This window comes from Chaetodon auriga, chromosome 10, assembly GCF_051107435.1.
Source record: "Chaetodon auriga isolate fChaAug3 chromosome 10, fChaAug3.hap1, whole genome shotgun sequence".
Lineage (NCBI taxonomy): Eukaryota > Metazoa > Chordata > Actinopteri > Chaetodontiformes > Chaetodontidae > Chaetodon > Chaetodon auriga.
The window spans coordinates 14,868,206-14,881,466 of NC_135083.1; the positions used below are offsets into that span (position 1 = coordinate 14,868,206).

General features: G+C 42.2%; 2 protein-coding genes across 7 annotated transcripts in view; one reads left to right on the forward strand and one right to left on the reverse strand.

Moving 5' to 3' along the window:
• Positions 1 to 362: 362 nt before the first annotated feature.
• Positions 363 to 10,818, forward strand: chdh (choline dehydrogenase). The gene is made up of 9 exons (XM_076741901.1): positions 363 to 799; positions 1,272 to 1,502; positions 1,825 to 1,991; positions 2,131 to 2,282; positions 2,629 to 2,758; positions 3,024 to 3,158; positions 3,923 to 4,065; positions 5,793 to 5,895; positions 6,151 to 10,818. Exons 1-9 carry the CDS (start codon positions 363 to 365, stop codon positions 6,567 to 6,569), a joined length of 1,917 nt encoding a protein of 638 aa, XP_076598016.1. The 3' UTR covers positions 6,570 to 10,818.
• The window catches only part of cacna1db (calcium channel, voltage-dependent, L type, alpha 1D subunit, b), a 75,674-nt gene continuing 71,485 nt past the window's right edge, over positions 9,073 to 13,261 (reverse strand). For all 6 annotated transcript variants that reach the window (XM_076741899.1, XM_076741900.1, XM_076741898.1 and 3 more), the window contains one exon: positions 9,073 to 12,728. In XM_076741899.1, the coding sequence (XP_076598014.1) occupies positions 12,423 to 12,728 (306 nt within the window). In that variant the 3' untranslated portion in view covers positions 9,073 to 12,422. The remainder of the gene's footprint in view (positions 12,729 to 13,261) is intronic.

The following is a 13,261-nucleotide window of genomic DNA, read 5'->3' on the forward strand; positions in this document are numbered from 1 at the left end:
AAAGTTGACCAAGAAACATGAAGTTCTCTCAGCAGCAGGGCCAACAAATAAAAGGGTTTGCAGATCAGGTATTTCTAGCTATTCATTTAACTGCTGGTAATTTAAAAAGTATGAGTTGAGACTATGAGGAGGACAAGGCGTGGCTCAAGTAATAATTAATGAAATGTCTACCAAAAGCCCCTTTGTAACCTACAATATGCATACTTAGCAGGACAGTACACACAATGGGTGTTATTTTGCCAGTCTCCTTCGACAGTATCAGATCCTGGTCTAAGTTCCTTCCAGCTCAGCCCCTGTAGTGCATCCTTGAATGTGTGCTGTTGTGATTTACAGTGAATGAAGAAAACCCTTCCAGAACCAGGATGTTTTCTTTGGCCAAATTTTGCCAAACTGGAGTCCGACGAGTTGTGACCACAACCCAAGGGAGATTTATGAGGGATGGCAGGTGCCAGTCTACCTGTTTGCCAGAATGTCAGTTTGTCCTCAGGACCAGAGACACGGGCCAGTCCTTTTCCTGCTCCTCCTCCTCCTTAAACCATTATCGATGCTTTAGTGCCACGGCTGCTCATCTGAACGCGTCATCATCACCTACAGCCAACCAGAAAACACCGTCCTACAGTTATGTCATCGTCGGAGCGGGGTCAGCCGGCTGCGTGCTTGCCAATCGCCTCACTGAGGACGCACATGAGTCTGTGCTGCTGCTGGAGGCCGGGCCTAAGGACATGCTGCTAGGCAGCACACGACTATCATGGAAGATCCACATGCCCGCTGCGCTGACCTACAACCTCTGTGATGACAAGTACAGTAGTTAAATTATTGCAGCACATGTAAAACTGTTTTGTTTGGCTTCTTGTCTGTCATTCATTACTACACACTGCACTGTTGCCAAGTGTGTACAAATGCAATGTCAGCACATGTAGAAAACATGTAATATTTTGCCAACACACCATTCCTTAAAAGCTCCACTGTATAGTAAAGTTTACTCAAGTTGCATATTTTGGAAATATTAAAGAGGACGGAGGAGTTATTACTGAGAATTTCACAACAAGTCAAATATGACTTTCTGTGACTTTAGACTATTAAAATCACAATAAATGAAAAGCATGTATACATATGTTATTTTAACAAAGGAATCATGCAAGTCATTAGTCCAGCATTTTTATACCAGTCTCAAAATAATAACAAATTATCAAACCGTTGTTGTCCAGAACCAATAAGCCGACAGATATCGGTTCCATTTTGATGTCATGCTGTATTTTTTTCCCCCTCAGGTATAACTGGTACTACCACACTTTACCTCAGGCCCACATGGACAACCGGACGATGTACTGGCCAAGGGGCCGCGTCTGGGGCGGATCGTCTTCACTCAACGCCATGGTGTACATCCGCGGACACGCAGAAGACTATAACCGCTGGCAGAGAGAGGGGGCGGAGGGCTGGTCTTACGAGCACTGTCTGCCTTACTTCAGGAAAGCTCAGTGTCACGAGCTTGGAGAAAACCGGTACCTAACAAAAATAGCTACAAGACTTTTTTTTCTATCCGTGGCTCGTGGACTACCCTTTGGTTTATGTTCAAAGAATGTTAACATGCATGAACCAAGTTTGAAGGGGACCCTGATTCTGGTAGACTCACCAGGCTTCAAAACACCTTCAGCACTATTTATTCACAAGCTCTGACTTGATGATTGCTGGCATGATATGAAATGAGTTATCTGATAACACCACACAAGACAACTTTCTATGATTGATATCTTTGCAGTATTCATCGAGTACCTGTATGTTCCTCACATAGATATGCTGTGTTTTGTGACGTTTCTTGTTTAGGTATCGCGGAGGCAGTGGACCCCTTCATGTGTCTAGAGGGAAGACCAGCCATCCCCTTCACAAGGCTTTTATCGAGGCGGGGCAGCAGGCAGGATACCCTTTCACTGATGACATGAACGGATACCAGCAGGAGGGCCTGGGCTGGTTGGATATGACTGTTTATAAAGGTTCGAGGAAAAAAATAACTACGATAACTGAAGGATCTGTAAATGATTGACAAATAACTATGGGGAGCACTTGTAACATAGCATTTATACATTTCTACCCTTTAATATTGTCTACATCTCACTGCCCAAATCTGTCCAGGGAAGAGATGGAGCACAGCCAGTGCCTACCTGCGGCCCATCTTGGATCGACCCAACCTGAAGGCCGAGGTGCGCTGCCTGACCACCAAGATCCTGTTTGATGGCAACCGTGCCGTCGGTGTGGAATACACACAGAATGGACAAAAGAAAAGGGTAAGATTGATAGAATGTCCCTCATTTAAAAAGATGGGAAAACGCTTAACCAAACCAAACTTCTCTTCTCACTCACTTCTCATGTTGAAATGTACGTAGTTTTTTTTCTTTTCTTTTCTTTTTTGTGGGTCTTCATTATTCCTTGTCAATATATTCAAACGATTTCCTCTTACGCCACCATGAGATTGATATTATCGTGTTACAGTTATCAGTTTGAGTGTTGGCATGCTGACGTTAGCATTCTTCTCAAAGCACTACTGTTCTTAATCACAGAGCTGTGATCATGGCGTCAGGTTCTCAGTCTGGTTCAGTGGATCACTTGTTAGTTTTTCTGGTCTCTGTGCAGGTGTTTGCAGATAAAGAGGTGATACTGAGCGGAGGAGCCATCAACTCCCCTCAGCTTCTCATGCTGTCTGGGGTGGGAAATGCTGATGACCTGAAACAACTCAACATCCCTGTTGTTCAGCACTTACCAGGTACATTTCTGCACATAGAGATGATTTTTTTTAAACTACCTAATCATATAAATAAACTAAAATTTAAAAAATGACTATAAACTGAATTTGCAGACTTTAAAGGTTTATTTAATATAAGCACATAAACGCATTAAATACATCAAACAGCTAATACTGATAGAGCATTTCATTTTCACCTGTCTCATCCTTACAAACAGACCAGACCTGCAGCGCACTGTGTTATGATGACTCTCTTTGGCCTCCTCTCTTCTCTGTTGTTTCTCAGGAGTTGGCAGTAACCTGCAGGATCACTTGGAGCTGTACATCCAGCAGCAGTGCACTCAGCCCATCACCCTGTTCAAAGCCCAGAAACCTTTCCACATGGTCAAGATAGGCCTGGAGTGGCTCACTCTGTTCACTGGTAATGGAAGTTACCTACACATGTATATGGAAAGGCACACATTCTCCTTAATGTTCTACAAAAACTGTGGGTTTTTATCGCTGAACAGACATTACTCCTGAAAATGCGTTGAAGTCATTTGAAGTCCCCTTTGCTCAAGTAAATTCCACTTCATCTATGCCTGTTACTCATTCACATGCAGTTATACACAGCATTTTTTCCACAGTCTATTCAGATCATTTATTCTGCAGACTTTATTCGTTTTAAATGTAACTTCCTTCTCAAATGAATAACCAACCAGACATAAAAAGGGAAACTACTAAGTTCCAGGGTGGGCACTGCTGATATACAGTAAAGTGAAGGAAAGAACAAAAGAAAGAAAAAAAAGTTCTTGACTATCTTTACAAGTGCAAACAGGAGAAAAACAAGCCACATGTCATGCGCTCGCTTTCTCTGTGGCAGTAGTTTGTAAATCACATCTGGTGTCTCACATTGGATTTGGTGAAAGTTACCTTAACTGGCATAGAATACAGATTGTAGGCTGGAGGGTGAGCTTGATACAAAATGATCGTGACAGGACGTGCTGCAGGTGTGTGATGGATACCAGTTTTTCCAGACTACACATAAATAACTCACCACTGGTGAGTCTTCATCAGGTGGACCATCAGTCAACACAATGTGAAGTAACACCACCCACGGTGTATGTATGAAGTATCTGTCACGTGCTCTGGAGTCACACGCGACAGTCTCCCACCCACTCACTCACCATGATGATTGTCCCGTAGGTTATGGAGCAACGGCTCACTTGGAGAGTGGAGGGTTCATCCGCAGTCGGCCACATGTCGCACACCCCGACATCCAGTTTCATTTCCTGCCCTCGCAGGTCATCGACCACGGACGAGTTGCCACCAAGATGGAGGCATATCAGGTGTGTGTGGAGACTGTGTTTTTTGTCATTAATATATAGGTTGCTTGGCTTTGGCTTCACATGGTGTGTGTGTAGCAACTTTCAGCGTTCAATTCTGTGTCACAGGAAAATGTCTGTCTGTGCATGAGTTTCTTTTAGCTGTTGATCAGTGTGTCACTGTTGTATACACTCGTACTCCTACACACTGAAACTGAAGATTTGAGTTTCTGTACACTTGCCATTCCATGGAAAACCACAGTTACCTCACATCTGTAATGACACAACAAAAGCTTTCTAGAAATTTCCTGAGGAGAGGCTGAGTGTTTGGTTTTTCTTTTTTATTGCCTCCTTCAGATAAGATGATATCTTTGTGGTTTTCATACAGTTTTCTGGGACATTTTTGCCTTTAATGCACAGTGACACATGAAGAGCTTAACAGGAACCGGGGGGGGGGGTTATGACATGCCATGAAAAGGTCACTGGCTGGAACTGAACCAGCAACAGGTGTGGCCATGTGGCATGTGCCGTAAACATTCGGCTGCCAAGGCGCTTCTTTTCTATTTTGATACAATGCTGCCATATTAACCCCAGTGTGTGTCTTATATCTTACCATTACATTGGAGTCACAGAGCTAAGCATGATGAGGAATTCGAACAGGACAGTACATGTGGCATAATTAAGCAATACATGACGACAGGCCGTGATATGCTCTCATTATACCACAGCCAAGGGGCATTCTTCGGCCCGACGCATAGTGTCAGTTACCAATAATGGCAATATGAAAGAGGATTACACAATAATTTTCATGTAGTTTTTAATTACACAGAAATAAATGTTATCTAATAAAATAGCCCCGCTGTGAAAAAAGTAGTCCCACTTCTCCGTACGTTAGCTCTGCATGTCGTCTATTCCTCGCCTTTTTTCGGGAGAAAGTCACTGCTCAATCTACTCTACCATTGTTAACCCTATCTGGAGGTGAAAGTTAACCTTAAACATGTGAATTCAACTTATTTAGTCTATTTGTTAATGTTGTCAAAACACCGCAGCAACTTTTTGCTACCTACTGTAACAGTTTGTTGTCATGGATACATTGTTGCCTCTCTGACAATCAGCCCCGTAATGTAAACATGCGAGGCCCCCCCGCAGTTAACTATAAGTGAGTGGTCCGGAAGAATCCACCCAAAACCTCAATGAATGAGAGTTTTTTTTTTAATAGTTTTAGCTTTGAGTGATCACTGACTTTATTAAGCCGACTATATGTGACATCGCAGCAGGCACCTGGAGACGCAGCAGCAGCATCTGAATATCATGACTTTAAAAGCACCAAATTACTTGCCTTAACGAATTTTGTTAGTAAATAATGTGAAGAATTATAAAATATCATTTCCATGAGGCTGTTCAATCAGACAGTGACAGATCACCCCATGGAGCCCTAAGTGTCATAGTCGCTGTCAAGGTGCTGATCCTGTGACTGACCGTGAACATGTTTGAATGTTGTTAACGCCTTAATAAACAGACATCAAAACTGGCTACTTTTTGCTGCGTACTGTAACAGTTGGTTGTTGTCATGGAAACATTGTTGCTTCCCTGTAGTGGAGTGATATGCTGTGATAAGGCTTTTTAGAATAGTAGCTGTGGTATACGCTCATTATATCACAGTTAACAGCCAATCAGATTGCTGGATTTCACCTTTCCGTTTTATAATACAAAACAAACCTCAGAAATGAGTGTTTTTGTTTGTGTTGCAGGTTCACGTTGGACCAATGAGAAGCACCAGTATCGGCTGGATGAAGCTGAAGAGTGCCAACCCCCTGGATCACCCAATTCTGCAGCCAAACTATCTCTCCACCGGTGAGATTCAGTCATTGAACTGTCAAGTACCAAATGGACCAAAGGTTCTCCCAAGAGAATATTTTCTTTATGAAAGATGAGTCTTGTCACTCTTCTCTGTGCCCTGCACACAGCTAAACCCCCATTTGGAGCGATTGTTAAAATTTGAAACATTTGTGATGGAGTTGGGTTTCATGGCGTATCGCTAGTTAATTAGAATTCAAAACTAATAATTAAGCTAGTTTTTAATTTTCATCTTCTTCTCTGTCCTGTCAGATGTTGACGTGCGAGAGTTCAGGGAGTGTGTCAAACTGTCCAGGGAGATTTTCGCCCAGAAGGCCTTCGATGCGTTCCGTGGTCCTGAAGTCCAGCCCGGTCCTCAGGTCCAATCTGACGCAGACATTGACGCTTTCGTTCGCCAGAAAGCTGACAGCGCCTACCACCCGTCCTGCACCTGCAAGATGGGCTCACCATCTGACCCAATGGCGGTCGTTGACTCGAACACGCGTGTTCTGGGTCTGGAGCGGCTGCGCGTCGTCGACTCCTCCATCATGCCCAGTGTCGTCAGCGGGAACCTGAACGCACCGACCATCATGATAGCCGAGAAGGCTGCTGACATCATCAGAGGCCGCCCTCCTGTCATCGACCCCGGAGTCCCCGTGTACCAACCGCCGACACTGGCCACTCAGAGATGAACGGAGAGAACAAGGAGATGGAGAGGAGTGACCGCTCCATGTGGCACACGTGTAAAAGGGTACGTGTGGCTCAGAAACAACTCAGAACAGTCAGTCAGTAGCAACAACAGCATAGAACAGGTGGTGTGTTTGATTGGGAGCTCATTTTGACTTTGATCTGAAAACAATTATGAAGTACCGATGTACGCAGTTTAAATTCAAGGCAATTATATTGTTGAATACGGTTGATTTTAGCAGTTTACAAGTTTCCAAATCATTTTATTTTCTATTCTAAATCACGTATGTCTTAAGTAATGTTAAAGCTGATGGGATGAAACGTGCAGGCACCCTGGTGAGGGTTTCCTCTCCTGCCTAGTTGAGTCCTCAAACAATAGCAGATTGGACCAGCTCATTCTGAGTTTGATTTAACCAACACTTGATATGAATGAACTTTATACAATTGACTTACAGCCACACTAAAACATTTTTTCCTGCCTCATTGTTGTAAATGTAGACGTTGTACAGGCAGCTGTGTGCTGACTCTCCCTGATGACACAGCGTGGGTGCTTAGAGGGAAAGGGCTGACAGGTATAGAGCCAATGTGAATGTAATGGAAAATTGTGCCTTTTAGAATTTGCCTGGTATTATCTTGTTGAGCAACTCGTGAACAATGCACCAAGTTTGGCATAAAAACACTGCTTACGTAACGTTTAACCACACTAAACCAAATGTTTTTAACCAGTCTCTGGTCCCAGTGGGAAAATTTTGATTTCTGTCACAACCCAAAAACATCTGTGTACTGTAACTCATGTTTCTTTGTCATTTATATTCATTTTTCTGTGTTTTTTAAAGCTTCCTTTCACACCCCCTGCATTTAAAACCACTTCCTTCTTCAGCCTGCACAGATTGTTCCTCTTGATCAAACTTTGCTGTCACCCACATCCAGTCAAGAGCCTCTTGTTGTCTGACCGATGATCAGCACATCCGGGTTTTCTTGCAGACTGTTTACCCAAACAGTCCAAGCAGCGGTTTGTATTTGTCAGTTAAACACCATGGTCACATTCAGTTCAACAAAACGCTGCTTTTGTTGGCTTGGTTGCACGGTTTTTAAATCAGTGACAAGATGATAAAAAAATACCAGCCCTGCACTGCTCAGGTTCACCAAGCAACAGAAACAAACAGGTGTCTTTGCATCAGTGGAAAAGTGCATACTTTGTGATTCATTTTATTACCCGCAAAAGAAATAATCAGATAAATCTACCATGGAACTGATAGTGGGCAAAAGTCACGGCTGTGCCACCCCACTTGCTCAGACAAGTGCAGCAATGTTTTGTCTGGGTCCAGAGTTAGATTTGATTTGCTCTGATCAGGACTCAAACTCAACTGGAGTTGGTCTTGGTCTTAGTCTTGCTTTGTCACTGGCACTTTACGGCAAGAAAAAATTAATGTACTCATGTTGTCAAATCATTATTTGTGGCATTCTTGTATTGTTGCCAATACAACAGTAGAGAAAAATGCCTCCCAGATAGAACAGCAGAAACACATGTTCAAGCTCATGCTTCCAAGGAACACAGGCTGTCTTTCTCTGCTGAGCTTCCAAGAGTTACGTCTTTTTATCAGTATGTCCTAAAGGGCACCAAACTCATTTCCTGGCAGCCGTGCAAACAGCCACACATTGTTGTTGAAAAGATCAGGCAAATGGATTGTGGGTGAGATCAGCAGTAAACAGCTGGAGTTACCCTTTTGCATTGCCCCCGAAACTCTGATTTCATGCCATAGTCATCGTGGTGATTGCACCAACAGTTATGTCCAAACTGATCCTCTGTGGCAGCTTCGTCATGCTGTTGGTTTGGTTCCTGAGCCTTGTTGCGGCTTTACCTTTCCTGGTCAATCCTCAAGTATTCCAGCTCACAGCTTTCAGTTGCCTTTTAGTTCAGGCCAGTCTGGTAGCTGTTTACTCTAAGTAGCAGTAAATACAACTTAAAGCTCACAATATCATATCTGACAAATATACTGTAGATATACAGTAAAACAGGCGTATGTACACTTTTTTGTATGTATTGCTGACATTTACAAATAAGCCTCTAAGATGACTGTCTAACTGATCAGATCAGTACCATTGATGCCTGTAAGATCATTATGTTCTGTCAATGTGCATTACTTTATATACACTATGCGAGTGATGGTCCAGTCAGGACTCGTACACATTGGTGTCGAGTAGATTTTAGAATCAGCTTCAATGAAAAATATTGATGTGGATTAAATTTGCTTTCTTTTGTTATCAGCTCTAATGGAAACAGCCGAGCGCTAGAATGAATTAGAATTGTCTTACTATGCTTTGCACTACACTGAAGTATCTCCATTACTGTGACAATTATTGTTTACATTATATATGCAGTATTACACATTACTTGAATGTTTAACTCCTGTGTTAATGAAGGAGTAACATGTGGATCCTAAAGGGAAAATTCTTAATGTTTGCATGTTTTTTCTTGAATGTAAAGAAGCAATTCAAACCATCATGACCTTATCCTCGGGACTTTATTCAGTGATCCTTACAAAAATCCTCTGCAGGTTCATTGTCATTACAGTCAACAGTTCAAATGTACAAAACAGGGTTTTGTTTTCCATTGGTACAAAATCTATAAGGTACTAGAACGTATGCTACAAAGTAGATAGAGCTATGTTTTTTAATTTCCATACAACAAATGGGTAGAAAGCAGAAATTTTCAAGTTCATTACTAACTTTTTACAAACACTGTACAGATTTTATACATTGTAGTCTTTTCACCTGTAAAGCAGTGGAACAGTACAAAAAATAAAGCTGTCAGTTGCACAACAAAGCTTTGTGTTCGTTTTTGTCACTTCATTTCTTTTTGTAAGTCAAAATTTGGATGTATTTGGATAATTGTGCTGTGAACAATTGTGCCAAAATAACACTGAATGACTAATTCAGTTACCATAAAAATGTGGTTTTGATCTTGTGTGATCTTGGTATCTGTGTGTGACATCAGTTTACATCAGGCAGAAGCTGCTGTAGCAGCTGAGGAAAACATGGCTGACTCTTGAGCAGGAGGGTCTGGAGAGGCCTATCCGAATGTACAAGCTGCTGCAGCCCCGCACTGTTCGGGGTGCTTTATCGGCTGCTCGCCTGCTCAGAAGTGTGTTTCAGAGGGTGTAATGTGCAGCAAATATACAAATTACTGCTTACAGTATGTGTGCAATATGGCTTCTGAAATGCTCTTAATCACTCAAATATTTTTTGACAGGACATTAGAATCCAAAACTGGCTGTATTCACACAAAATGAAGAGATTTTAAAGTGGTAATTGAGTGATTTTTGATTCCTTTCTGATGTTTGTTGTTCTGATTTCAGTGCTACACATTCCAGAGGTCACTTGTCAAACACTTTCATGACTTTCTTGTCATTGGAGCTTTTGGAGGCGTGAGTCTCAGATCACCATTAACCAATCATAACTCAGAATGGCCAATGAGATTAATCAGAGAATGCAGAGAGTTTGTTATATTTATGTTATTACTACTTTAAATACCTTTTTTTTTTTTCTTTACCATTGTGCAGATGCAGTTTTGAAACGGTTTCCCTGACAGGTTAACCAACACACCCGGATAGTTACAGAGGTAATAACAATAACATTTATTCAAAGTCTAAAACACAATTTTCATGCAGTTAGAAAATGCATAAGTCATATTCATCAGCTGTATTGGCCATTAAAACCTGTATATATTTATATGTAACTTCAGGAGAGAAGAAGGAACGAGTGCATTTACAGTACATATTCCAGATACCAGCTCATATCCTGCTTCAATTAATCTTTATGTCTGTTTTGTCTGTATGCAAGAAAAAAGAACTGCAAATGTGAAAATGGAGAGAAATCGATGTATCTGGAATAACAGTGGAATATTGATGTGCGTGTAAATGCACTTAATGATCCCTTGTTTTGGTTTTGTATCTGAAGGAGCCCTTTAGTTGCACAGAACAAACATGACAACAGTATTTAGATTGAGGACAAAAAAAAAAGGAAAAACAAACTGATAGACGAGCCAGTGTTGGTTTGTAAAAGCTGACCTGAAGACATTATTACAGTTGGCAGTGGCAGACGAGCACTGGTTAGTGGTGGACTAGGTGCTGCTTCTCTTCAGTGTTTGTAGCGACCAGCAGGTTGTGAAGTTCTTCCTCCACAGACGGCAGCTGTTCTGGACACGTCAAACTGGTGTTGGAACAAAAAAGAAAAAAAGCCTACACATAAAAGGCAACAGCTAACATCAATCACTTCATTCCAACCACATTATATACACCCAACAGCAATTTACTGAACTTATACATTGTAGCAGTTGTCATTTCTCAGAGCGAACACTCAGGTATTTCGTCTAAAATAGTCAAAAGCAGGTCTGAGTGAAGTGAATCATTGCATATTCTGAGTGAGTTTGTAACAATGAAATGGTCTCACGTCACAGCTTTAAAGGGGCTTTGATGAGGATCAATATGGAAACATGTCTGTGACGTTGTGGTATCATCCTAAATTTGCCTTTTTTTTCAGGCTGTTAATAAAATTAGTGTCAATTCAGTGTCTTCATTGTTAGTGTAAAGGGTGAAGGACATACAGTGTGTTTCTCTGTGTCACACGAGCGTGCACATGAAACAGAAGGATATGCCTGAGGATAAAGTCGTTTTTTTTCATTGATATGTGATTTCCTTTTCAAGTCAAGTACTGAGACAAACAACGTTCAACCCTGAAACACCTAGCCGCTAACCCAGAGCCGCTCCCAGATTCATACCTAGCGGCTGTGACAGATTTGGATCAGCCTGATACTCAGGCATTTATCAGATTGTTTCGCGTCGGTTGAGTCACGGAGGCCAACATGTAACGTCAATAATCAGCGACAGATCGAAATTGCACGTTATCGTGACCACTAAAGGTTAAAATCACACATTATATCTACATGAAATGAAAATCATCCAAATCCTGAAATCATTGGTCATTGGACAAATGCAGCTTTGCAAAGCCGGCGTCACCCCAGACCAGATCACCATGACCCCCTCCATCACTCCGGCAGATTGCACCACTCACTGGTCTGTCACTTCGAACCGGAGAACAGGGTGGATGTTTGGGAAATCTCTCATACATGTTTTCAGTAAAATTAGTTTCTGAATAATCTGATGCAAATCATACAGCGCCGGCTGTAAGTGTTTACAATGGTGACGCATTTTCACTTTTATTAGCTCTTCATATTGATTGGACAGTGTAGGACTCGTGGCCTTGTTTATGCAGGATAGTGCAGCAGAACAGTGACAGGCTCACACTATTCACCGAGTATGGATTTCAAATCCAATGCGCTGCACTGCACAGCCAAAACAATAAAAACCTATGGTGACGTACCTAATCTTAATGTTATCACGTCGTCCTTGCTTCATACCAACCTTTCCATATTTTACCAAACTGCCTGGCTTTCAGCAGCTGGACTCCGCCTCAGCGGATGTCGAGATCACGCGCTGTGGGCTGACTGTGTGAGGCTGCCAGGTTATTCTGTTCTACTAAACTGTTAATAATAAAGAAAATAGAAAACAACTTCTAGGGAGTATCCTGAATTCCTGCGAAATGACAGGCGGGCTGGCATGCTGATTCAATCCCTCTGGTTTCAGTACTTGCTGAATGTATCTCAGCTCTTCCATAAATCCATCTGTTTCCATTCTCCACTGCACAGAAAGAGAAAACAAGGCACTTTGTTCTCTTATCCCTCCATGTTTTACATGTTCTGTCTACTGCAGGATGCTCTAGAACAGAGACACCCCCTCACTGTGGAACAGTAGTGAAATTTAATTGAAAAAACCTAAATTATCCAGTGTGAGCCGCTGCTATAGCGACGTGATGCATATCATCTCGTCTGTTAGGTCCTCCTCGCATCTAGCAGCCACGTACGGCTCCTCGTCACTGTAGTCACGGATACTACGGTCTCTAAGATGCGCTGTGGCGTGTGGGTCCGAGCTGGCGTTCCCCGTTCCCGGGGTGTTGCCATTGTCCATGCTGCCGTTCAGCAGGTTACTGGCAGCGCTGTCCATCTCATCGATGGTCAGCTCGCAGGCATCTGCGATTTCCTGTTTGGTCGCCGACACAAACTTGGGGTCCCTGGCATATTTCCCAAGACCCTCAGAGATCAACACCTGAAAACAACAAGTAAAAAAAGAAAAAAAAAAAAAGATTATATCAATAAGTTCACCTCCTAAATGTCAGAGTCTGGTGGTCTCAGGAACATTTGCGGCTATCTGAGTTATGAGTGCATGAGCCTGTTTGTGCACACAGATGGTTCTCTCACTGGACTTTCAAGGTTTTCATGGAGGTCCCAAGAGCATGCAGACACACTTTTATTTCTCTGTCTGCAGAGCTGAAAAGATCTATAGAGCTTGTTAGTTTCCCCTCAAAACAAAACTTAATGGCGGTCACTGGTAGGGGAAACTAACAAAAAACAAACTGCACTCAACACAAAATGGGTCCCTTGGGGTCTAAAAGGTGACGGGGAATATCTTATCCACAAACACCCACTAATTCTATCAAAATGAGAAAAGAACAAAAGAAATGAGGCTGAAAACCAAACAAACTGTGAGTCACTGAAAAGGAGGGAGTGAAGTTCTGGGAAAGAAAGAATCACTACAGTTTAAGAACACTCACACACTCACTCACAATACCACACACAAAA

Excerpts from the sequence above, each read along its gene's own strand:
- chdh (XM_076741901.1), top strand. The coding sequence starts at position 363 with ATGTTTTCTTTGGCCAAATTTTGCCAAACTGGAGTCCGACGAGTTGTG. Across the intron at positions 2,283-2,628 it reads AGAATGGACAAAAGAAAAGG|GTGTTTGCAGATAAAGAGGT; the intron begins GTAAGATTGATA and ends GTCTCTGTGCAG. Across the intron at positions 4,066-5,792 it reads CCAAGATGGAGGCATATCAG|GTTCACGTTGGACCAATGAG; the intron begins GTGTGTGTGGAG and ends TTTGTGTTGCAG.